The sequence below is a fragment of the Delphinus delphis genome, chromosome 2 (assembly GCF_949987515.2).
Source record: "Delphinus delphis chromosome 2, mDelDel1.2, whole genome shotgun sequence".
Taxonomy (NCBI): Eukaryota; Metazoa; Chordata; class Mammalia; order Artiodactyla; family Delphinidae; genus Delphinus; species Delphinus delphis.
In genome coordinates this window covers 135,966,459-135,992,966 of record NC_082684.1, presented here as the reverse complement: position 1 = coordinate 135,992,966, position 26,508 = coordinate 135,966,459, and the positions used below count along the sequence as shown (strand labels likewise).

At 50.5% G+C, this 26,508-nt stretch overlaps 1 protein-coding gene across 1 annotated transcript in view; it reads left to right on the top strand.

Annotated features, from left to right (window-relative positions):
- The first annotated feature begins 4,058 nt into the window (after positions 1-4,058).
- Positions 4,059-26,508, top strand: part of SMAD3 (SMAD family member 3) — a 115,430-nt gene continuing 92,980 nt past the window's right edge. Inside the window, exon 1 of the mRNA XM_060005719.1 lies at positions 4,059-4,790. Within this exon, the coding sequence (XP_059861702.1) occupies positions 4,585-4,790 (206 nt within the window). The 5' untranslated portion in view covers positions 4,059-4,584. The remainder of the gene's footprint in view (positions 4,791-26,508) is intronic.

Below are 26,508 nucleotides of genomic sequence, written 5' to 3'. Positions count from 1 at the left end.
ATTCCCACCAGCAGTGCCCAAGGGTCCCAATTTCTCCACATCTTCACCAACACTTGCTATTTTCTCTTTTTTTGGTAATATCCATCCTAATGCGTGTGAGGTGATTCAATATTTATCTTGTTTGTATGACTTCTTTCAAAATATATACAGTTGTTTTGTGTCTATGTAATTTTTTACATAAGTAGCATTGTGTTATTTGTTTCATTCTGTGTGTTACTGTCTTCACCTAGAACTGTTTTTAAGGTCCAACCATTTGTCTCATGTACGCAGAACACATTGCTTCTAACTTGTGCACAGTACTCTACGCAGAGCACCAGCCATGTGTATTGAAAATGTTCTATGTGCTTTTAGAAAGCTCTCTACGTGGTTAGTTGAGTCCTTCCAGCAATCCTAAGAGGTAGATGTTGTTATTACTCCCATTATATGGATGAGGAAACTGACGCACAGAGTTAAGGGACTTGCTTGAAGTCACACAGCTGGAAACGGGAGACTAGACATTTTAACTCAAGTCCGTCTGGTGCCACAGGAGAGCTCACGTGTGTAAAGTGCTAGAAAGAGCTAAAAAATGGGGGCTGACTGCAGACAGAGGCTCTCTCTCGGGTGAGGGCCCTTTGATGAAAGTTCTAGTCCTGACTAGATCCTGACTTATCTGCAGGTTGTGAATGCCCTCCCTTCACCAGATGTCACTTTATGTTTGTGTAAAATGAAGACAGAACAATTTTCTTGCTCTTTCTAGATTCACCACTTATTGATTATTTATTTATTTAAATAGAACTTTATTGGAGTATAATTGCTTCACTCACTTATTGATTAAACACCCTTTAGCTGCTGGAAAAATCATCAGAATTGAAGGCAGGTGTTTGTTTCTTTCCAGTGTTCCACCTGGGAGCCACTCCAAATACATGAAAACCTTTTGGCAAATCCGCTTGTGAGGCTCCTCCCTCATAGGACTAACTATTTCCAGGAAAACAGAGGCTCTGCCTCTGGCCCTATCCCACCTCTCTTGAACTTTGCACTTACCGTGATGAAAAATTAACCGGGCTAACATGTCCCTTCCAAGGACAACCTCTGCAGAAGCCAGCCTGGCTGGGCCCCAGGAGACCAGGCACCAGAACAGAGTTTCTATCCATCTGGAGCCACCCACCCACTCACTGCCCAAAGTCAAGGGAGCATGTGGGGTCCTCCTGGCACCCGGAGGAATCTAATCCTTAGCCCTCCTCACTGCTTTGTGAAACTGGGCTGATTTCCCCAACTCTTCTTGTGGAGAAACGGAGGCCAGAGAAGAAAGAACCAGCCCAGAAACGGTGCTTGCTGGCTTTGTAACGTGGGTCCAGCGCTGTTTTCTTCACGTACAGCTGTCCCTGTCCCATGATACGAAGGAAGCGCAGGAAAGCATGTTTCAGCCACACTAGCTGCTGACACGTTACTGCCTCCCCTCAGGAAAATGAGAGGGCTGAACCGGGGGCCCTTTCCATGTCACAGTTCAGAGGCTCAGGGACGCGCTAGGTCCTTCCACTACATGCAATCCTCAGATCTCTCTCGGGCTCCTTACCTCCACAGCACACATTGCACTTCACCATACACGGCTTCTGCCTGTGTAAAATGAGGGCCTTGCACCGAAGGGGAACAATTTTAATGCTCTTTCTACATTCGTAGTTGTGTGCTGCATTCTTACAGCTGAGAGAACAGACGCTCAGTGGAGAGAAGGGATGAAGAGAGCCAGGATCGAAAGCCAGGTCAGTCATTGATGAAGCTTGAGGTCCTTTAGCTCGATCTGACTGCCCCTCAACAGTGGGACCTGCCTCATTCGATGTTCAGGTTAAAATGAATGTTTTACTGGGATGACGGCAAGGGCCCCTTTCCTGCGGGCACACACCTCCTACCCCTTGGTGCTTCTCTGGGCCGTGCGCTCCTGAGGTTAGGGACCTTCATCTTTCATTTCAGCATCCCAGAAATGAGTAGGATGGCAACACGGAGGTACTCCGTAGATGTGCATGTCTAACCGAAACCTGCTCCCCCCCCTCCAGCACGACTCTCCATGGCACTAATGGTGGCCCCAAGGGGTGGTTCTATTCCTTTACAGCATTCGACTGTTTGCAAAGCTTTCCACGTTGTATTCCCACAACCACTGTAGGAGACTGAGAGGAAAGCTATCTCTAGCTCCATTTTACAGGTGAGCAAACATTTCTTCTAGTATCACAATAGTGCACCTGTGTAAAGAACTTTTGTTTTGCAAAGAGCTCCATCTGTGGTGTCACCTTCACCCTCCACGACTCTATAAGGCAGCTAGCTGGGTGCAGTGGCAAGAATGTGGACTGAGGCCTCCCAAAGCATGGGGATCAGATCCCAGCTCTGCTGCTAGGGCTCTCGAGTACTTATTATAATCTCTGTGCCTCAGGTGCTTTATCTGTAAATGGGAGACGTAGGGACATCTACCCCAAGAGCCATTGTGAAGGTGAAACCAGCGGACAGCACTCAGGCTACCTGGAATGAAGAAAGCCATCAATAAACGTTGATCGCCTTTCTCCCTTCTCTTTTTTGATGAGGGCTGGCAGGAAGGGAGTGAAACCGGATTACAGTGGCTGCTGGTTAGCCCGAGGACCAGCCAGGAACGGGAACCAGGTCATTAAGCCCCAGTTGGGGTTCAGGGATTCTCCTTTAAGGTCCAAGCAGGCGGGGAGTTAGAAGGAGGGGAGGGCGAGAAGCCCAGCGCTCAGCCCCAGCAGCTGACAGGCTTGTGAGAGGCCATTCTCTCCTACCAGGCAGGGACCCCTGCCGTTTCTGGGCTGACTTTGTGGATTAGGCCACACCTCACAGGGCTTTGTAACTCCCCACCCGCTAGAGGGTTTGCAGATAACTTCTTTCTCACCACGGGGGTTTCCTGCTGTTAAAAACAAACAAAGCCTAGCGGGCTGGTAGGGGGAGGGGCAGCAGGAGAAAGGCCCTGGGGGCCTGGGGTTACTCCTGAAAGCAGCTGAGTGAGGGGTTTGTGGGCAGATGCCCCTGAAGTGTGCTGGTAGGGAGAAAAACCCCAGAGCTCCCCCAATATCTCGGTGTTCCTTTGCTTCCCACCAAAACTAATTTGGAATACATAAGGTTCCCCAATACTGCCCTTTTGCCCCACTTTTTGCGAGTTTACAGCTTTGAAAACAAAGCTCTCTCTCCTATTTATTGGGTGTCGAATTTCGGATCTTTCTTTATCATAAGATTCCAACACCCTGTAATGAAACCTTTCTTCCAAAGATAAGTTCTAAAGCGCCCCCATTCATTTCTTCCTGAACTCAACAGATGTCTTTGAGGCCCATTTTCTGCCGGGCACTTGGTTCCCAAGGCCCAGGGGACCCCCTGGCTCCAGCTATTATCCAGGGAGTCACTGGGGTCCCCAAATCTCCACTTCTGAGAGCCTCTCACTAATCCCTCTTTCGCACGGTCTCGGGGCTCTAAGCCGGTATGATCTCACCGGTGCGAGAATAAAAACAGCCCTAGAGTCACCGGCGCCGCCAAGGCCCCTGACCGGGATCGGCGCGCCCGCGTCTCGGTGCGCGCCCCAACTTCCTGGGCCTAAGCCTTCCGCGCGCCCTCTCTCGGACCGGGGTCCTCCCGGGGGTGCACCGCCAGCCTGCGGCCGGACGGCGCTCGTTCGTGCGAGTCTAACGCTCTCGGGCCCGCCACTCCAACTGAGCTTCCTGAGTGTGGGTTCCGAGAGCAGACGCCACGGCCCGAGCCCGGCCCTCCAGCCTGGGGCCCCTCTCGCCGCTCCTTTCCCACGACTTCCTCCTGGCGCCCGCCGGCCTTCAGGTCGGGGCCGCGCGGGGTCCTGCGCGCTCCAGCCTGGGCCGCCGCTGTCCCCGGACGCCCACGTGGGCGTGCTCCGCTCCGGGCGGGGGAAGGCCGGGCGCCCTCCCGGAGGCGGGGGGCGGGCAGGGCGCCCGCGGGAGGAGGCGGCAGGGCGCGGGGGAGAAGGCGGGGAGCCCCGGCGGCAAGGGGGCGGTGACAGCGCTTGGAAAGGAGGCTGCACGCGGATTTGCATGAAACACAGACTGGCAGCGGGCGGGAGCGGGAGCGCGGCGCAAACCCGGGGCCGGCCCAGCGAGCGAGCGAGCGAGCCGGGAAGGAGGAGGGCAGCGGGAGGCGAGGCTACCGAGGCGGAGGGATCTGCGCATCAAAGCGAGCGAGGCGAGCAAAGTTTGGCTGGGAGTTGGACTCTCCTTCCTGGAGGCGGCACCCAAACAGCCACCCCGTGCGGAAACCCAAACTTTCTGCTGCCACTCCGAGCCCCGCGGCCGCCGTCTCCGCCCCGCGTCCGGGGCCTTCCCGATCCCGCGCCTCTGCTGCCTGCCCGCCCGCCGCCCCTCCGCCCTTCTCCCCGCCTTGGGAGCCGCCCGGGGCGCAGGGCCGCGCGCCGAGCCCCGCCGGCTGCAGCGCCGCGGCCCGGCCGGGAGCACCGGCAAGTTCGCCGAGAGTTGAGGCGAAGTTTGGGCGGCCGCTGCCTTCCCCGGCCGAGCACCCCGCTGCGCCCCCGGCGTCCCGCCGCACCCAGCCCCGCCGGGGGCGCTCCTCGCCGCCCGCGCGCCCTCCCCAGCCATGTCGTCCATCCTGCCTTTCACCCCCCCGATCGTGAAGCGCCTGCTGGGCTGGAAGAAGGGCGAGCAGAACGGGCAGGAGGAGAAGTGGTGCGAGAAGGCGGTCAAGAGTTTGGTCAAGAAGCTCAAGAAGACGGGGCAGCTGGACGAGCTGGAGAAGGCCATCACCACGCAGAACGTCAACACCAAGTGCATCACCATCCCCAGGTGGGGGCCCGAGGGACGCTGGGGCGCGCCCGTCCAGCCCCCTGGCGTGGCGAGGACGGCCTGGTGGGATAGGAGCGGGAGGGATAGCGTGTGTGTGTGTGTGTGTGTGCGCGCGCGCGCGCGCGCGCGTAAGGGGGGTGGGAACGTGGGCAGGAAGGGGGTGGGGGGGACCCCAAACAAAACCTTCTCTATATTTGCAAAGATTCAGAGCTTGGGGCTTCCACGCGGCACTCGCGCTCCTAGTCCTCGCATTCGCTTTTCACCTCCGGGAAAGGGGTGCTGCAGGAATCGGCCGCCCCCACCCCGGGGAGCTGCGGGCTAGAACTTGAGTCCCGCTTTGTTCAGCTCCGCTGGCCGGAGCCCCTCCTCCGCCGCCGCCTCCCGCCCCCGCGGCCCGCGCTCGTGGAGGTGGTGGTGTCTCTCCCTTTCTTTTCTTCATTCCTGTCCCCCTACTTCTTTCCTCCTCGACAGGAATGCAGTCCGTACAGCTGGGGCTGTGGGTGAGGAGCGGGAGCCTCGTGATTGACAGATTCCTTCTTCATTCTCTCTTTGCCTTCGGGATTAGCATTTTTATCGAGTATTTTTAGATTCGGTTGTGCCAATCTCCCGCCCCCTCCGCACACACGCACTTTTAGTTGCAGTGCAGGGCTCTGGCTTTCAGATGAGAGAGTTAAGTGGCAGAGAGTGGGGTCCTGTCCTCCACCTCCCCTGACTGTTTTTTGCCCACCTTTCAGTCTGAGATTGCGGGTGGATGCCCAAAGGACGGGGCTCAGAGCTGAGATAACAACACGCACCCCAAAGTGGGCCTCGCATCGGCCCTCGCATTCCTACAGAGCCCTCCTTCCCAAAGCGCTTTGCCATCTGTCTGGATCTCCTTTATCCTCCACTTCGCGCCAGCTAGGTCAGGCGGGAGCTCACAGATGGCTGGTAGAAGGGGTCAGTGACTTCACTCCCCACGGCCTTCTCTTAGCTGAGGTGTGCCAGGCTGGGAATTGGGGTGTCTTGGGGGGGCACCTTAGCCTCCTGTTCCCTCCCTCTCAGCCCCCTTTAAAAGTCTTATTCTGAAGCAAGGGAGAGTTTGTGTGTGTGAGTAGGGGATGTTCTTGGGGTTCCAGGCTGCAGAGCAATGAGCAGAGGGTCCCCAAGGCCAGAGCCCCACAGAAATTGTCATCCTTGCTGCTGGGCCAGGAGTAGACTCCATCCTTGGCCACCTGCTTGGGGCAGCTGTACGAGGGCTGCCATCCGTGTCAGGCAGGCACAAAGCAACATCTGTCCACGGGAACCCAGGCCTCCTCTGGAAATAAATGCCACATATGGTGGGAGTGCTGACTTGAAAAATAATAATTTTTTTCAAAACTGGGTGGATCCAGTCCATAAAGCGGGAGGGAAGGCAGTGTGCCGCCCGGGAAGTGTGTTCTGGGTGTGTGATCGGGAGCCAGAATTGACTTCACAGGAGGTGGTGTGATGTGATGGTCAGTGAGCCCTAGGTCCCGGTCCCAGCCCTAGTTCTTCATTCTTCCTTATTCCTTTGGGTGAAGGGTGGGGAGTAGGGTGAATGAATGTCATACTTCTCCAGCCTGGGGAAGGCTTTGCAAAACCTGCCTTCTTACCTGCCTGCGTGCATCGAGGACAAGTGCTTTATGTTTTGAAACAGGAAAAAAAAAACTATCAATTATAAAAGGAGCAGCTGTGTAAAATGTTTCACAGTTTACAAAGGACTTTCACATGCTTTTATGAGATCAAGAAAAAGAAACTCCTGGAAAATAGATCAGGTAATTAGGCCTAAGATTTATCCCACGTTTAATGTTGAGAAACCTTTGGAGGAGAGAGGTGAAAAAGGCTTGGCATAGCAAACATGCAGTTCTGACCAAATGTGCATCTTCTGCTGGCCCAGGCTGCTCCTCCCTTTGAAGGTTCTGAATACATTCTTTGCTGACGGCTCGAGCAGTGTTAACCAGGGGGATTGGGCCCCACGGATCTTTGTTGGTAAGGTCGCCAGTGTTCAGTCTTTGGGCTGGTGACAGCCTGGAGGAGAGGCCTGGCAAGGTAGGAGTTTGCCCTCTGGGGAAGCATAGCTACGGCCTGCCTTTTCCAAAGTCCTGTGCAGCCTGAGGCATATGAACACTTTGGGTGTCTCTGAGAGTTCAAGTTAACTTGGCCTTCTCATGACTCTGTTAGGACTGGGCCATCTTCTTCTACCTGCCTGGCAAGGACCTAATGCTAAGGCAGATTTTTTTCCATCTTTTTCAGTTAGGGAAACCCAGTTTCTTGGGCGGATCCAGACAAAGTGGATTTCCATCCCTGGATTTTGTGCCCACGCCTCTGGGTCACCTTGTCTCCCTTGGCAACAGCTACTGCTGTTTTTGGTCGTGGGCAGAGAACTAAAGGCCACATCTTGGGGAGGTAGCTAGCTGGCCTCACACTGATGATATCGGTGTGTCTCAGCCCTGTAGGCTGTGGGGTTTCTTGTCAAATTGTCTGTTCTTTCCTCACTGCCTTTTATAACTAGGGCTTTGGAAAGTTGACAAAAGGAAATGTTGAACCTAGTTATCCCACAGGGTGTGTGGGGTGGGGCACTGGGTACTTAAAAATACTCTGCGAGGTCTGGACCTTGGGGTGTAAGGAGCCCTCAGTCTAAGGAGATTTTAACAAGCCTGTTTTGGCTGATACGAAATCTTGAGCAGCAGCAGCTCCATGGGGCGATTAGAGCTGGATACTAGGGTCCCCCAGACCACACACTTGCTTCTGTCACCCCGGCTCTAACCTGTCTCAGGGATCAAGAGAGCTGGAGTGGTACAGGCTCACTGGTGTCAAGAATGTCAAAGAGACCGGTGCCAAGACAGTGGTAAGAGCCTGATTTAGATACACCAACAGAGGGGCTCTCAGGGCACTCTGAGGTCTGGCAGGATGGGCAGAACTTTGGCAAGCTGTGTAACAGCATCCTACTTGTCACCTAGTTGCGTACCTGAGTACAGCTGCGGGTATCTTCCTGGCCAGTGTATAAGAATGGAGTTATCGCATTTGCTACCAAGAGGTAGAGAAGGTGTGTGTAGGTTATGTCCGTGATAAGGAGCCAGGTGCACTTCAAGACGACTGTTCTGATGGACGCTGATAACGTGTGTTTCCACCAATGGGACCCATGGCTTGGCCCACTTGTTGAGAGCTGGACCAAACTTAGGCCTGGTTTGTTTGGAGGGAAATTGGGGCTTTCTTGCGTCGGAGCACCAGGTCCAGAGAAAAGGGGGAGGATTAAGCCAGACCCCAGGTCTGACACACACCCTCTCCTCCCTTTCTGTGCATCTGTTCTTTCGGTACAACCTCTTCCTGTTATCTACCTGGACTTTGCCAGGCTGCTCTCACCCTGGGGAGAAAGGGGAATGATCCCCATCTCTAACACTCCTTTCTCAGGCTTCTGGGGACAGACCGAGGGTGTAGGAGGGGCGTCTTTAATACCGTCTCCATCTCAGCGTCTCCTGTCCTCCTCCTCTCTCAGCTGCTGCTCAGAGCACCATTCTTCTGTGGCCTGTTGGAAGCAAGCTCACCTGCTTGCACACATCCTCTCCTTTCTCTTGTTAACCTTGATTAGGGGAGCTCCGCGCAAGGGCTGGGATGAGGAGGGTTCTGCGGGACACCGGGTAGCTGACTGTGGGGCTGGCTCAGAAGTATGGCCAAACCTAGGAGCCACTCGACGTTCCCTTGACATTTGGAACCTTGGAACTTGCTGCTCGCACCCAGGAGTTGAATGTGTGGGCCGGTGCATGTTGCAGACAGCCCGCTGCTCACACTTCGTCATCGAATGTTACAGGATTGGATTTTGTGGATTCATTGATAGGTGTTAGCCCCTCCCATGTCTGAGTCACTATTCCAGGAAGTGGAGGAGGATGCAGAGATAAATTGGAGATGGTCCCTGCCTGTGAGGAGCTTACACTTCAGTAAGGGAAACAGCAATAAGGCATTGAGTGTCATTTCTTCCTTATTCCCAGCCATCAGAAGAAGTATGAGCTCTAGAATGGAGTGATATTTTTGGGGGGCAGGGGGGATTATGATGTGTTTTTTAAATATTACAGAGGTCACTGTGTTAGAAAACAAAATAATGACAGCCATCTGTTTTCTCCAGAAAAAGCACAGAAATCAGGTCCTGTATCTTGCCGTTTTAATACCTGGATGGATTTAGCAGTTCACTTAATGTCTCAGAGCCTTCGTGCCGGCACCTGTAAAATCAGGAGGAGGTAAAGCCTGTGGAAGTGTTTGGTAAACCAGAGAGTTTGACAGATGTGTTATGTTTAGACCTCTGTGTGTATCATTCATTCATTGACTAAATTATTCAGTCATTTATTAAATACCTACTGTGATGAGCAGGGCAGGGTGCCTGTTCTCAAGGGGCTCCCTATCTAGAGTGGGAGACAGACTTGCCCAAAATACAGGCCATGAGCTGCAGCCAAGGGATGTACAAAATGCCCAGGGATGAGGGGGACAGACCGTTAATTCTGTGGGAGGAGGTGGGGAGAGGAGGGAGGAGTCCCTGTGAGGTGGAAAACCACGAGGACAGAAGTTATTATCCAAAGGACGTTCCTGGACTGTAGTACGATCATACGAACTTTTGGGTTCATGGTGATCGTTGCCTACAAGACTGAGGATGTCTTTATCTTCTTTATCTTCCTTCTCTCCCTAAACGGAGCACTGCTATGAATTTGTTACCTCCTAGCTCGCACCGAACTAGCGACTAGTGACTTGTGTTCAGTATTTTATGCCACTGTAAAGTGTCCTCGCTTTGAAGTAAAGAGTCATTAGTATTGCAAACCTGAAATTCAGGTTTCCTTGGTGGAAACAGTGACTTTAGACATATGAGCTCAGAATATAACGGATCATGTCGATAAGAAGTGGACAACTTGGAGGTGATGGTGGATCCTCAGAATTTCAGACTTTTGGTGTGACCTAGCTTTTCATTTCTCTGGTTAACACTCGCTGAAAGTAAATCCTATAAACCTGAGTTTCTATATGGACATAAGAGCTTTTAATAATGTATTTTAAGAAGTCTTTGCAAGGATGTAAAGTGTCAAATGACAATTTTAATAATAGAAAAAGTCAAGGAATACAGTAGTCGTATCGTTCTGATGAGAAATGCAAGCAGCCGATGGCATTGAGAGAATGTGGCCTGAGCTTATCACATCAGCAATCCAATTAAAATGAGTTTGAAAAATAAATATTGGTTCAATAATGTAAATTTGTAATTGCTGGAAATAAAATTAACACGATTTAATGGACTGAGCAACTATGAATTTTCACTTGTTAACTTATTGGGAGGTTTCTAAATGCCATTGGATGCACGATACAGCCGTGTCTCTGCATGAGCTCCTTTATGAATAGGACCAAGTAGCGCTTGCTTCATTTATTTATTTATTTTTATTGAAGTATAGTTGATTTACAGTGTTGTGTTAGTTTCAGGTGTACAGCACAGTGATTCAGTTATATATAACATATATATATATATTCTTTTTCAGTTTCTTTTCCCTTATAGATTATTAGAAAATATTGACTGTAGTTCTCTCTGCTATACTGTAGGTCCTTGTTGGCTATCTATTTTATAAACAGCAGTGTGAATGTTAATCCCAAACTCCTAACTTGTCCCTTCCCGCCAACCCCCTTTCCCCTTTGGTAACCGTAAGTTTGTTTTCTATGTCTGTGGGTCTATTTCTGTTTTGTATATAAGTTCATTTGTATCTTTTTTTTTTTTTTTTAAGATATAAGCGCTATCACATGACATTTGTCTTTCTCTGTCTGACTTTACTTCACTTAGTCTGATTAATCTCTAGGTCCATCTATGTTGCAAGCAGCGCTTGCTTTAAAACTTGAAGTCCAACTTTATTTCTTTACCTATTCTCCCACCTTCTTTATTCACCCGTCCCCCAGCCTCCTTTAAGCTCTCTAAAGTGGAATGCAGCTTTCTCAATCAGCAAGGCTCATGAATAGTCCTAATTAACTTTGTCCTTGTCTCCTTTGATGTATTGACATGTTTAAAAAAAACCAAAATCCACCGTGCCCCCTTCCCCAAATCTGTGTCTGGTAGTACCAGTCTGCTGGGAAGGGAACTGCCTAGAAAGGCTGCCGGTGAAGGGGCCTGGGAGACTTACCAGCCTTTTGCAGACGCGAATGTCCTGTGCAGTGCCAGATGAGACTAGCTCTTCCCCAGGAGGGCTGGGCATCATCTGTTGACCACTTCAGTCTCCCCATCTTCAAGGGCGGTGGTTCCTGGAAACGGTTGGAAATTGCCATTTTAAACCCACCCTGCAGAAGTCTGGTTTCTAATTTTACTGTATTCCAGGTTTTAGAACAAAGATCCGAGAGAACTTGTCCAATTCATGTTTATGCTTTCCTTCAGTGCACCTACTGGGTGCCCAAACCTGCTCCAGGTAGCAGGGCCCCACCAGTGAATGAGGCAGACGCCTGATTCTGCCCTCCCGTAGCCTCTGGTCCACTGGCTGCTCAACAAGAGTCCTTTGGAATTGTAATAATCATGTATGTGTTCACTCTGGTTAACTCGTAAGTACTGTTTTCTTAATGCCAGAGAACCAAATCCCCCAAGCTCTGCAGTTTATTGAGTCCGGATGAGGGAGGGAGGGAGGGAGGGAGGGAGGGAGGGAGTGTGTGTGTGTGTGTGTGTGTGTGTGTGTGTGTGTGTGTGTGTAACATTATTCTTTGTTTTGACTTAATTAACAGTTTTAGAAATAACAAATCTAGAGCACAAGTCACACTGTCTGCAGTGATTATCTGAGGCCTCAGCTGTAAACAGCAACCTGCCACCATGGCACACTGCTACAGAGTGTTTTGACAGAGAGACTTGGTTTAAAACGAAAACACGGTAGAAGCCTATTAATGAAGAAGTTTTGCTAATGCTGGACTAGGCTGAAGTTTGTGTCTCAGGCCTTTTCTCCCCATAAACGTGGTCAGAGAAATATTAGTCATAAACAAACTTTGGGGAGTCATTTTGGAGGCAGGAGTCAACAGACCTGAGGAGGTTCTAGACTTAAGCTCTGTTTCTAATCAGCTGTGTCACCTGGGCCAAGTCACTTACCATCTCTGGGCCTCAGATGTTCTCAACTGGAAAATGGGCTAAATGAGCTCTATCAGAGGATCTTTCTCACTCTAAAGTGGTTTTCATGCAGGCCTTTTAGAAGCTCCCCTTTGCATGCATCCGGTTGATCATTGAATCACAGATCTTTCTTAATGATGAATATCCCAAGGCCCTATGAATTTCTATAGTTGAAAGTAATAAAACTATAATTCAGACTTTAATATTGGTTATTTTCCCCCTCTGTCCTCTTTGCCTCTCCCTCACCCTGTGTCTAAATCAGTGAAATATAACTACAAAGGAATATAAAAATAACTGAATAGGAGGGTAACGAAGTGAAGGCTGTGTGCCTTGAGATGCAGTGAGCAATTTTTCTTCTTTTGTTGCTATTTTTGGCTATTCTCAGAGCAGGAAGTTTACTTAAACTAATGACCACAATTGCCTAAAAATGGTTAAATGTGAGAGGTAGGCATTATAGAGGATACCTGTGGAAAATGTTTGCTCATATGTCAGGGTTTACCCAGGAAGCTTCCTTTATTTATTTTCAAGCACCTATATAAAGAAAGGCTGTACTCGATTGTGTCAGCGTGCGCCTCTTGTGGGGCGGCGTGGAGGTTACAAGTTGAAACCCCAGCTAGGAAATGAAAAGTGAGTTTCCCCCGAAATAGTACTTTTTCTGTATCACATGGCTCTCCCTGATTACATCTGGCAAGTTTTTCTCCTGACAGCTTTGCTGGGAGTTAGGACTAGGGGGTTGTTTAAGAAACCCTGGGTCAAGGTTTGCCTTTGAAACCTACAGCATTGTCAGTCTGGTGGCTTTCCCTGCTAACTCTTGCATCACAGACTGCCAGGCCAAGTTGTAGCTCTGAGGTGTCACCGTTTTGTTTTTTTTTTTTTCCTTTGAGACTGGACTTTTGAAAATAGTAATGCTTTTTGGGTGTGTGTGTTCTAAAGGTCTGTTTTTACGCTGTCACAGCTCAAAAATGCCAAAAGGCATTTTTTCCTTAAAAAATCACCTCTGGGCTAAGCCCAAATGTGGAGTAATGGACCCAGAAAGGACTTTTTGAGTAGTTACAAGTGGCTGAAAGCAGGCACTGGTGATGGAAGTTGGGTTTTTTCCTTTTGCTTCAAATGTGCCCCATTGTAAACTTTCCTGCATCCTCATGGAATTCAGACTTGAGGGGAGCCTTATTTCTCTGTGTGCCTGGAAGGGCAGGGTGAGTGAGCTTGTTTTGCTACCTCTTTAAATGTTTTGTGTAGCCATTTATCTCTACCCAAAGAGAGTCTTAAAATATTGCTTGGGGAACAGGAGTGGGGGGTGTGGGTGGGCTGGAAGAGCAGAGTCATCAAGGGAAAACAAAGGGCCCTGGAGTCTGACAGACCGGAGTTTGAGTTGGCCCGTTACTGGCTATGTGACAGCCTTGGGGACATCTGCTTCCATTGATTAAGCTCCATTTGCCTCATCTGTATAATGGGCATGGGCCCACATACCTCCTGTAAGTCAACGCAAATGAGATAAGAGAGAGCAAGTACCTGATTGATAACTTGTGGCTCACAGCACATAGTAGGTGCTTCGTAAACACTCATTTTTCCCTTTCAAGGGGGAAATCTGACTGATGCTGTCAGTAGATTCCAGTAAGGGCCCCCCCACCCCCGACACACTTGTTCTCAGGGCTCGCTGTTTGGAGAACATGGGTTGATGTAGTGAGAGGACCTTCCTCTAGCAGGTGCGCACCAAGCGGCCACAGCCACACCACTTGTTGGTTTACGGCTTGGAAGGCTATTGAAAGACAATTCATATTCTTCGGTGGTTCTCCCCTCCTCCATCATCATTTTAAAAATTGTTTGGCTGACTAAAAATAATAGTATTGAAAATAAACTTTGATGAATCAGTGCTCCTGGGGTGGGGGGTATAAGATCCTGAAGAAGAAACACCGTGACTCACAGGCTCGTCACCGATAGCCTGCCCTTCCGTGTGTGCAAGTGCGTGATGTTTATTGTTGCTGGTGTGTTGTTTCTGAGGCCTGGTTGGAAAGCAGTTTCAGCTCCACGTACCCCCTCACCAGTTGGCTTGGTTGTCAGGTGAGATCGTTCGGTGCCAGAAGCTCACGGCTCCAGGATAACCCAGATGTGGATGGCGGTACCGTGGGCTGCTCCTCGAGGGGGGCCAGAGGGCACTCGCACTTAGTAGGCCATGCTTTGGACATCCTTCTGCATGCGGTACTTTCCATGGGGCAGAGCTGCAGGGCCCAGGGATGGCCCACATAGAGTCTGCACTTCCTCCTTCCAGACTGTATGCGGGGTCCCGACCCTTCAGTTCCCTGCCCACATGGTCTCAAGCCTGCTTGCAGGTCCATCTGCCTAAGGAAGGGCAGGCTGCATCGGCCGTGGACTGTGTGTGCACCCGTGGGCCCCAGGCTGACAAGGCGGGCAGGGCCGGGAGATGGAGGGATTGGATAGAATTCAGACTCGGGGTGTCTGCATGGGTGTCCATGAAGCCCCTCTGAGTGTGGGGTGATGCTGGGGAGGGCCAGCTCTCCCCGAGTGTCCGCATCCCACTGTAAAACCAAGGGGTCAGAGAACTCTGAATTCAAACGTGGCCTCCCAGATTGTATCAAGGTATTTGTCAATATGCTAGAACATATTCTATTTATCAGGCTGTTATCTTGATTTCTGTCTTTTAAATTTAAACATGACATATCCTATGTGGGCCTTCATAGGTCCTCTTGCTCTGGGACCCGTTGATGGTGAGGCAGGCCTGTTTTTAGCACCCTCCTCTCAGTTATGTAGCCACAACTGGGGCCCCGCTCAGGTGGCACCATTATATGGGCAGGATTGTGGGTACTTCTATAGGGATTGATTTCTCTCACCTTGAACCCAGATCAGAGTGAATTAAATGCAGATCAGGGAGAAGGTGATACGTATGGCAGCCGCCCATCTTAAAGGTGGAGCAAAGAGCCCAACCGCTGTAGTGCGTTTGGTTGTTGGATCTATTTATTGGGCACTGACTTTGTGCTGGGCCTCGGGAGATACAGAGATGCAGAGATAAAGTCCTGTCACTGAACTGCACAGAGGCAAAAAGGGACACGGTGACCACAGTTACGGTGGGCTCATGGGAAAGACAGTCTAGCAAAGGCTGAACAAAGAGGTAGTTGGGAGCCCAGAGAAAGAGCAGCTCTTTTCTGGGGGACCCAGAAGACTTCACAGAAGTGATGCTCCAGCGGGACTTTGAAGGGTGGATAGGAGTGTGGGAGTGAGGGGAAGGCTGCATGGAGCACTAGCCAGACAGAGGGTGGAAGGGCCTGGTGTGTGGGGCAGGGTGGCCAGAACGTGGAAGAGGGAGTGGCCAGAGAGGATCGGGAGAAGGATGTTGCCAAGGGCTTCAGCTGGCCAGACTTGGCGTTTGGACCTTGCTCCGTAAGCACCCAGGAGATTTTTAAGTTAGGGGAGTGGCGTGGCTGAAGCCACCATTCTATTCGCATTCCTCCCCCACCCCGAGGCTGGTAAGAGCAGGTTTTCTGCCGGAGTTATCCGGGTCAGAGTCATAATCCCTTACACCACCATGTGGACAGCTTTAGGCTATGTCTGGACCAGGGTGAAAATAGTGTTTTGTTGGCCGTCAGGAGAGAAGACAAGTTGTACAGCCAGGAGGGCTGGGGGAGCCCAAGTGTTCAGGTAATTAGCCAGTGAGTCATGCCAGCCTCTTGACATGGATTCCTTGGGAAATGAAGCAGGGTGTCGCTGGGCTCCATACAGAGGCCTCAACATCAGAACCTGGCCTCTCCCTGGGTCTTCTCTGTGCCTGGTACGGTGTCTTTGTGTAGAATATCTCTGGTCAGTGTTTTAAGTGTCTTCACTGATGATCGCCTAGGCCAGGCTTTCCAATTCCAGACCACACTGCAATCAGCAAAAATACCTAAATTCTCTACTGCAGACTCATCGAATGCTATCATGTATTAAAAACAGATCATATTCCTTAATAAGAGAGTAAAATAGTTTAAGTTCATATATTTTATCACTGAGAGCAAGCAGAAATTTTGGTGACCACTGAGAGATTGCATACAGTTTACCTCACCTGTTTAGAGTCAGCTTTTTTGTGTTGTTAATTGAAGTTTATAGGTTTTTAGAAGATAAAAGTTTTGTGTCCACAGACTGATTCTAGTTCATGGACCATTTTTGAGAACGCTGATAGAGGCCTGCTGCTGAAGGGGCAGCCTCCTGCAGTGGAGCATTCTGGGCTTACATTCAGAAGACCCAAGTTCGGATCCCTGCTCTCCCCTTTCCTGCTTTGGTGACCGTAGACCAGTCACCTGATTTCTTTGAGCCTCCCTTTCCTCAGCAGTAAAATGGGAAAAACCTTGCCTCCCTTGGTGGGATGATTGCCGTTGTTTATTTAGATGAGCTAGGCATTAAAAGCTCTTTGCAGACTGTGAAATTTTATGTATGCAGTGTCACTCATTATTTCTTTATGAAGCACAACTCTATAGTATTGCTAAAAGCCCTTCCTGACGGAGATGGAGTTAAGGCCTCCAGGTTCACACCCAGATTTGCACCGCCACCTTAGAGAAAATCATTAACGATGCACAAATTCAATAGGAATGTGAACTCAGGGCGTGCGTGCTGCAGGGTCTAGTTCCAAAAGCTTAGGTGAGTTGGTGCTCGTGGCCTTGTCTGGGGATTTGGGTCAGCTGTGCTGACCTGTAGCTGATCACCTGAGCCCTCTCACCTGGGAGTGATCCTGGCGCATGCAGCGTGGACTGGGTGCTGACTATATGCCAGACACCAAGGTGGGCCATTGATCAGCTGGTTGGTCTTCTTTACCCGTCTTCTGGGAAGGATGAGTAATCCATGTTTATAGAAGAGGAAGCAGGGGCTTCCCTGGTGGTGCAGTGGTTAAGAATCCGCCTGCCAACGCAGGGGACCTGGGTTCGAGCCCTGGTCCGGGAAGATCCTATGTGCCGCGGATCAACTAAGCCCGTGCACCACAACTACTGAGCCTGCGCTCTAGAGCCCGTGAGCCACAACTACTGAAGCCCGCACGCCTAGAGTCCGTGCTCTGCAATGAGAGAAGCCACCGCAATGAGAAGCCCACGCACCGCAACGAAGAGTAGCCTCCGCTCGCCGCAACTAGAGAAAGCCTGCGTACAGCAACAAAGACCCAACACAGCTATAAATAAATAAATAAAAACGGCTTGGAGTTAAAATGCAAAAAAAAAAAAAAAAAGAGGAGGCTGAGGCTTTGAGGGGTCAGCGGCAGAACAGGAATCTGAATTCAGGTCTGGTTCCTGACACCCAGTTGCCTGCCCCGAGGCTCCCCGAGAATGGGCTGCTGTTCTCATCCTCACAACAAAATCCATGAACTTGCTCAGGAAAGTTGCTGTAGGTCTCATGATAAGAGATGGAGCTGGATTTGCCTCTGAAGCTTTGCCCCTTCTAGAATCAGGGGTGACTATATAATTTATTAAACAAACCAGGACACTTCTAAGAGTGTAAAAGGGCAGTGCTGTCATTAGTGATGGCCAGAAAATGGGCATCAACCTGGACTGTCCAGGCAAACCTGGATAAATAGTCATTCTAAGTCACCCTGCCTCTGGGCCAGTGATGATGATACCTGACCAGGGAAACTGGGAGGATTACATCAGCAGCTTTCTCTGCCACTGCTAAAGTGTCAGGGACTGTCTGGATTATTTACTGCTATTCCGAGTGAGGGGACTTGCCTAAGATCATTCAGCAAGTTGGCAACATAATTTAAAACTGGATGAGACCTTAGAGGTAATCTAAAATAGTCAAGTTAGCACCCGAGCTTACTTAGCTGCAGTAGGAGTTGGGGAACCTTTGGCTCTGCTGATGGCCACTCTGAAGGGAAGGGGGGAGAAGTGGGAGGTGGAGGGGGGGACGTGAGGGTGGCAGTGAGGGGATGGTAGGGTGTTCACCTGGCTCTAGAACATCTGCATCCTCATCAGGCCATGTCCCTTCGGAACCCAGGAGATGCCCCTAGGTGCAGTGCAGCTGAGATGGGATTTCATGTCCAGGAGCAGAGTCTTCTTCTGTGAGCTGACCTCTCCTGCCCCCCTGCTCCATTTTCGCTGAGGCCTCAAAGATATTACTGGCTGGGAGCTGGTGGGGGTGTAGTGGATAAACCTTCTGCTGAAGGGTTTTGGAAGGCATTGAGGAAGGAATTAAAAATAACAGCAAGCATGCCTTTTTTCTCTCTTTGATGCTGGTAAATGCATGGAATGTGCCAGGGTATGTGGCCCTAAATAACCCCCTCTGTCAATGCGACTCCGTAGAGAACATGGAAAGGCTTTGCACTGCTTCCCTTCTGCCCCATGTTCATGGGACTGGTTTCTGCGATCGTCCAAGCCTCATGCTTCCTCTCTTGCCCCAAATAATCTGTTGGAAATCTGGAGAGGGACTTGAGTTCTCTATACTCTGCAACCAAACTGTTTGCCGTGGGCGAGGCCCTGTCTGATGAACTCCAAGGAGAGCAGCTGGAGTGACAAAGAAGACTGGTTACAGGCTGAGAAAAGTGAAGTGTAAATTCAAACCAAACTTGGCACTTGCTTGGAGAACTTCAGCTGATACGGCTCTAGTCGTCATCCTTTGTGGCTGTGCTGTGTCTTATAAATAGAACAAGATGCATTTCCTTTTTTTTTTTTTTTAACCCCAGAGACACAAGGAGGCATGTGTGTGGGTGAGTATGGGCAGGGAATATTAATTATTTATGTTCCAGTTCATCGGAGAGTCAGCGTGGGAACTGGCCCCCGGGCTTCATGGAGATGACTAGGCCATCTTGTGGGTAAGGCTGGACTGTGCTTTTGTATCTTTTGAGTTCCAGCTCTCCTCACCATTGCCACCCTCTCCTCCTCAGTGGCAGCCCTCGGTTTCTCACGACTGGATACTGCAGTAAGCCAGTTCGCTCCTTCCCTCTCTGATCCATCCCATACTCTGGATCAGGGGCCAGACTCACTGTATTAGGATGCTTTGGGCTACAAGTAACCTGAAACCCAACTAACATCTTCACCAGTGTGAGGGCTTATTATCTCCCCTAAGAAGTCTGGAGGCAGGGAGGTTTCGGGCACCAGCAAGGACTTGGGAGCCTTCCATCTTTCTGCCCTGCCGTCTTCAGCCCTCATGATCCAGGGACGGCCACAGCTGCTCCAAGAGTTACTGTCTCTACACGGTTGCATCTAGCGGCAGAAAAGGCTGCTTCTCCTTGGGGGTCTCTTAATCCAGGAAGGAAATCTTTCCCAGAAGCCTCCTGGTATCTCGCCAGTATTTTGTCACATGCGGTCTTGGCAGAAATAATGGATTGTAATAAGCCTTTTGATGTCAGAGATCCAGGCTATTTCTTCCGCTCACCAGTACCTGCTAGGCACTTAGTAAATGTCAATTAATACTTGTTGATTACTGTTTTCCTTTTCTGAGTAGACTCCTGAATACTTATGTGATGTCTTGCTGATTTCAGGGGTTATGTTGGTAAACCAATCAGGGACCAGATCTTGCCCTCAGGGAGCTTACAGTCAAGATGGAGAGACCATTATTTGTGTTCAGAATATCCAACCATGTGGGTTGTAGCAGTCTGCTGTGGGGCAGCTTAGGAACAGGTGTGAAATTGGGGCTCGGGGACAAATGGAAGTGAGACTCATGGAAGGGGACCATCAGGGCCTCTGAACGCTGTGCCTGAGGACGACACATTTTCCAACCTAAGCAAGGTCTTTCAAGAAGTTCGGATTTCTGTCTCCACCCCACTACCAGTCTTGTTTTCCTGTTGACAAAATGAAGGTTAAAAATTTGCCCTTGAGTATGGAGTGGGGGCAGGGTACAGAGCTAAGTGCCTCCTGCCCCCAGGGGAAAATTTCTAAAGGTTCTTGCGGTATTTTAGCTTCGAAACCCTGTGAAATTGAATTGCATGTTTAGCGTCTTTGTGCGTCTCACTGGCTTTGAAGCTGCTGGAAACTTTCTCTGAAAGCATATAGACGAAGAAATAAGAATTCTATAAATGTTTGGTGGTTAAAAACAAACTGCTGGCCAGTTTGTAGAATTTTGGGGTCATTTTCTGATGGAACATTCTGCAGACACGGAATACCCTGGAGTCTTCCTGTCACAGTCAGCTAATAACTGACTTCAGGTCTCCAAATGCTTTTTCATTCCAATTCAGAGAAAACAGAGCCTGTCCCAGGGCCTCATGGGCCCTTATTTTCCTGTTGATCTAGGAGCTGGGCTAACTCAGGACCCCCCTGGGAAACATCTCAAAGCTAATTAAAGATGTTTGTTTCAGGTTTGCCTGTTTTTCTTGCTTGATTGAAAAAGTTGCAGTTTTGGCTTTTCTTATTAAAAGCAAAAAGGCTCTATGGCTACAGCTGATCCGGGAGGTGGGAGTGGGGGGATTGCACACTTCAGCGCACACGTGATGTGTTGCCCTCCTGCCCTCTGCGCGAGGCCCTCACAGAGTGGCATCTCTGAGCACAGGGCCGGGCACCAAAGCAGCTGCTTTCCTTGAAAATTCTTGAGTCTCCAGGAGGAGAGGCCAGGTGAGCCTGGGCATGAAACCCGATGAAGTGGTTCCAGGGTGAGGCTGGTTCTGTTTGACCAGCTTGAGTTCTGAAGTTAATGGTCCAAGGTCCCCACTCAGAGGGAGAGTTAGTATATGGGGAGATGGAGGCCCTGACAGCTATTCCAGGGTGTCCCCCGACCCTTTGTTTAACCGCGGCTGTGGACCAGTGGTCTCAGATGTTTACCGTCACCTGTTTATAAGAGGGAAGTGTGGTCATATTTCTATCTCTCTTGTGGGCTGCACGGTTGCCTTACTGGGGCTCATGTGGGAAGTGGTTACCGTTCAGAGGAGGGTGAAATAACAGTACTCACAAAGGGACTTTGATCCGACAATCTTTTTGAATGTCACCTTTTGACCACTGTTGTTTTTTTATTTTGATTTTTTGTCTATCAGCCTTAACTTCAGTGACGAGAAAATCAAACCACATGCTGGAGCTCGTTCTACCCAGCTGGGTATCACAGTTCAGAATTGCAGCTCAAAGTGCTTCTCCTCTCTCTGGGTTTCACTGGGGGGTTGACTTCCAGATCTGTAGTTCTGCACAGCTAGAGACCCTCAGCTTCAGCTGTTCTCTGGGCTTCCACATCTGAACATCCCAGCAATGCCTGGAATCGAACATGGGCCATTTCTTTCTATCCTCCTTCCGTGACCGACACTAGTCTTCATCTTCATCATTATCGGAGCCCCCAGGGTCAGTGAAGTGTTGAATCAGTCAGAGAACAGACACACGTGAACACGAAGGAACCTTGGCATCCCGTTTCTCTGATGAGGCTGAGGGCCCTTGGCCACTCTTTGGTGGAGCTTGGCTTTCTGGCTCCAGGAAGGTCAGCTTGGCTTCTCTGGGTATTGGTCTTCGCATCTAGAAAATGACAAGCTCCAAGAGAGAACCTCAGAGGTCTGTATCGGCTCTAATACTTCACGACACCTTTCTGCCCTCTCTTCCTTGGCTTCTGGGTTTTCACTCTTTTCTCGACGCATATATTTTCCTGGGAGGCAAGTGTAATTTTTCATCTGATGCTCTACCGTCAGAGGCAGCCCATTCCTTATTTAATTCTATTATAGTCACGGTTTAACTCACCAGGTACTTACAGAGCATCCTCAGTTGTCGTTGGTGGTGGCAGTACCGCCAGACACCGTGGTCCAGGAGGTGTGAATGGCCCGTGGATTTGGACAGTCATACGTACTCCTGCTGCCTGGAGCCGTCAGGCTTCTATTCCCTATTCCCGGGCTAGGGGAAATCAGCCTTCAGGCAAAGAGGAATTCTCATTTAGCCCAAAGCACAGGCTTCCTGTGCTTCTGGGACCAGCTGCGTTGCGGCCGAGGTGCTGTAAAAATACAGGAAGGAAGGGAAGCGTGTTCACAGGTTGGTTAGAGATTTTGAAACCAACAATCAATTCTCTTATCCACAAGAAACCAGAATCCACTGCTGGCTTTCGGGCTCTCACACCCGCCGCTCGACAGAGTGCTCTTTCAAAACTGGGGTAGACTCTTTTTGCTAATGGGTTTTTCCATGAACCCCAGCCAGCCAGCAAGTATATTCTTTGAGGATTATGATATGACCAGCACGCTCAGGAATCTTTAAAGAGAAGAACCATCTTTGTCCTCAGCTGTTTTAAGGCCAGTCAGGAGACAGAGCCTTCTAGAGATGAAGTAATGAGAGGCTGGCCACTGCAAGTACACAAGAAGTAAACAGTGGCCATTCCCGTGACCCTGCTTTTTTTGGGAGTCTGTCACCCCAGGGGCTCCTGGGTGGTGCACAGGAGAGAGAACCAGAGGTGGAAGACCCCGTTTCTAGGCCTGCCCCATTGTGAACCAGCTTCGTGACCTTGGGTGAGTCACTTTGCTACCCCGGCCCCTGGTTTCCTCCTTGACAAACCAGAGGCGTTGACTTAGCAGGATTTTAATGTTTTTGCACCTTAAACATTCTAATTCTGGAGCTTGCGTTCAAAGAAATGACCAACTCTGTTAACTGATTCGGATAGTTTCAGGATCACTGTACAATCGCTCTGGGGGCTGGAGATTGGGGCCCGCCGTTGAAGACAGGATGGAAAGAGCTTTGAGGTGCGGGGTAAGCCGTGGCAGCTGGGACTCCTGCTTCCTAAAGACCACATTTGGTGGTCGGGCTCACCATGGAAGGTTCTCAACCTTGGTTGCTTATAAAAATTCTGATACCCAGACCACACCTCAGAACAATTCAGAATTTCTACAGGCGGGGCCTGGGAATCAGTATTTTTAAAGTTATCCAGGTGATTCTGGGGTGTGGCCAGCATTGAGAATCAACAGCCCTAGATCTTAAGTAAAGCTGTGGTTCAGTGTTCTGGGCATCTCTTTTAGGGGTAAAGTGATAGTGGTTGGTTTAAAAAAAAAAAAAGCACAGTACACAGAGAGAAAAAAAGTTCTAGATTTGAGAAGCATGTTGATTTGGTAATCACAGCTGTTGATGGTGAGTAGTTGCCCTGAGATTTGGATCCCCAGTTTTCTTTCTCTGGGTCAGTGGTTTCTCAAACATCTCTGAAGGAGTAGAACCATCTGTAGTTGGTTATTTCTGCTTGGGAAACTCAGAGTACTAAGTGGGGGGGTGGAGCCAGGGCAGGGGCGGAGCAGGAGTGGATTAAACAGACCGTAACACGCAGCCACGCATAACACGCAGCCACGCCTTTTTCATGAAGCCAAGTCAGAGGCCCCAGCCAGCGCTGGCATACCTTAGTGTCAGATCCTTGGCGATGCCCCGGTGGATGCGAGGGGCTGTGAAAGTATGTGCTATGCCGTTTCCTGTGCCTTGGTGAGTGTCCCTGCCCTCGGTTGAGAGGATCCTACCACCCTCATAAGCCATCGCATCGAAACACTTCCGTTTATGCCCAGTCAGTTGTTCGTGCTTCCCTGCGGGGACTCCATCCCTACAGCCAAATGCAATCTGAGGGGACACAGCTGTCCAGAGTAAACATTCATGGGAAAGGACAGCTCAATTCTAGTATCTTTTCAGGCAGAGGGGAGGGCATATTGTGATGGTGGTGGGATTGTGAAGGGGACTGCTTAATGGGTGTGAAATGAGCTTCAGGAGGGAGGAGAACTTGTCGGTGTTGATTAGCCCCGAAGGGCCTCACATATGGGGAGCAGGGTCGAGGAGCTTTTCCAGTGACAGGGTTTGAGAGGTGGGTGTAGACACAGATGCCAGATGGAGGTTGTTATTTCTTAGACGAATGAGGAATCCGTCAGTCACTAAATGTTTAGGAAGCAAGGCACTCAGAGAAATGGCAGATACGGCCTCTGCCCTCAGAGAGCTTACAGTCTGACTTGGGGTTTGAATACACAAGTGTGGGATAGTACGAAGGTCTTCTGTGCTGTGGGCACATGGTGAGTACCCAGGGGTTCGGAAGGAGGGGCCATGGAATGGGTGGGACGGGACAAATGCATCAAGGGATGTGGACCTGGGCTAGTGAAAGGGAGACACATGGGCCCCACTAGTGAAGTGTGCCTGTCTCCTCACTCCTAACACGACGTTGATTATCTTTGGGGAGCAGCCCCGAGGGGTACCCCATTGCCAGTAGGAGCGACTTTATATTCTTGCCTCCCACCAAAATTCTCTGCTTTCAGGAGTCAATTTTCCTCTAGCTTTTTCCTTCTCCTGTGAGGGGTGGTCTGCCAGCCCTCTGCTTTGATGATTACCATCTGCCCACCTTAATTTCCTGCGTAGTTTCAGCTCGAAAGCCTTTCTGGACCCAGAAATATCATGTAAGATGATTGTTCTTGGTTCCAGTAGCCACCTGGCACCCTCTCAGTGGTGGCTGCATTTCAGGTATGCATGGGAATGATTATCTGTGCATCAGCGAACTCGAGTTTGTCCTGTGAGCGAGTTGTGTGATTATTGGTAAATGCAGGACTGGCTTTGTTAGGCCCTGACTGTGGCCAAGGCTGTTATTTCTCTGCGGGTAATTATTTCAGGCTTCACGGTCGCAAGCTGAGCATAATCAAGGGCAGATAAGGAAGCCATATATAGAGCAAAGTACATATTTCTCGAGGTGGGCGGCAGAGGCCTCATATATATGTGTGTGTTGGTGTATGTGTGTTTAAAAAAAGACCTATATTTTCTGGGCAGTGGAACTTCAGTTTCCAGTAAACATCTCTTCCCTTTTTACTTTACCTTTTAATTTGGTGTTTATGGTCTCTGTGCTTTGAAATTGTTTTGCTGTGCTGCCAGCTCTGCCTGAAAGGGGGGGGCGGGGAGAAAGCCAGGCCCTTGGGAAGCCATGGTTTCGATCAGAGTTCTTAGAGTTCCTCTGGCCCAGCTGATTGACGGCTCAGCGGTGATTGCTGGAGCTCATCTAGAAGAATAAAAACAGACACCTGGAGTTCGAGGTGGGCGGGGATATGCATTTATTCGTTTCTCCCCGTTACCGCCTTTATCGCGGGAGGCATCATCTATATGTAATTCTGGTCTGGGGTTTGTTTTCTCTGTTCCCCATTTGCCCACGTTGATGCTTCTGCTCTGGAAATCAGAAGTGCCCAGAGCCCCAGACCTGGAACTGATTCTCTGAGACTGTGGCTTGGAGGCTGGGCACACAGGAGGCTCAGCTGTTGCTAAGTGAGAACAGCCTCGCCCGGTAGGCTTGCTGGATCCCCCGTTATTTGCTTCACCTGTTGGCGGGGGTGGACGGCAGAGGGGCAGGCAGGGGCTGGGGAAGCCCACTGCGGAAACACGTGGGTGGAGGCCAGGTGAAATGCATGGGTGAGGGTGAAGGTCCGTGGAGGAGCGGAGAGCAGGCAGAGCTGGGAAGAAAACCCACAAGAGCAGCAGAGCTGTCGGGCTGCATCGCGGGGGCAGGCTCGAATGAAGGAAACACAGGCGGTGTTCTGCTGCTTTTTCACACCTTCTAGTTGGGCGCAGCTAGGAAGGCTGTTTCAGAATCCCCTTCAATGAACTGAGGGAGCAGCTCCCGCAGCGGTTCACACCTGGCGTCCGTCGGCACCTGGGAGCACGCCGTGTGGACAGGGCTGCTCAGACCTCTGTCGGGGTGACCTTTTCTCCGGACAGAGAGAGCCCAGTGAACTGAGAAGGGCAGGCCCTTCCTCAGGGACCCTCAGCACCTGGCCGCGCAGAGCTCCCAGGAGGCCCCGGGAGAGCATTTGACACACAGCAAACATTCTTGAGTGTGAGCACAGCCGGCAGCTTTCTCTTGCAAGGTAGGCTTTTTTTTTTTTTGGCTGGGGGAGATGGCTGCTTTTGTTTTGTTTCTGTATTTCTGAAGACACCAGATTAGGAGCCCCCAGAGAGGTGAGAGAGACACCCTGAAAACCACACACCCCTTCCCGGTCAGCTCTGCCTGCCTGACGACCATTGCTGCCTGGCTGCTGTTTCAATGCACTGTCCTTTCCCCCACTTTCTCCTCCCTCTGAGCCTCTTGGTGATTCTGAATAGCAGGGAAAGCAGCCAAGTGTCCTCCTGTCTGTGACCTTCATCTGCCCCCTCCTGTGGGCGGGGTGGGGAGGGGATGCGGAGCATACTTGAGGGTTTGCAGAGCGCTTTCCCATGGTCCTGTCTTCACAGCAGCCCTGGGAGAGGCAGGGAAGTGGTCTCACCCCTATCTCGTAGGTGACGGGGACAGTCTCTGTGTTAGTGGAGAAGCAGGGACAGAGACCCTTCCACCAGTTCTTCGGCGGGGTCGTTCTTTTACTGCACCGAGTGGCCTCAAAAATAAAGGCACGAGGTGTGTCCCTCCGATGATACCAGAGTCTTTTCCAACCGCTGTCACCGGGAAGGGGAGACACCACCATGACCTTTTATGTACTGTATTTTACAGTTTACAAAGTGCTGTCATCTACCTGATTTTATTTCATCTCTGTGAGCATCTCTGGGAGTCGATGCTAGTCCAGATGAGCAAAGGGAGCCCTGGAGATGCTGAGTGACTCAGCCCAAGGCCCCCCCAGCCGGTCAGCGGCCCCAGGGAAAGGGGGTAGCACCAGCTGGATGGGGAAGTGAGAGTCCAGCGGAGCAGGGGGTGGTGAAACCAGCAGCTGGAGGCGTTGAGTTTTGCTGTTCTTGTCTCCGAAGCCGCACAGGGACATGGTTCCTGACCTGACCCTCCCCTGGAGGGCTC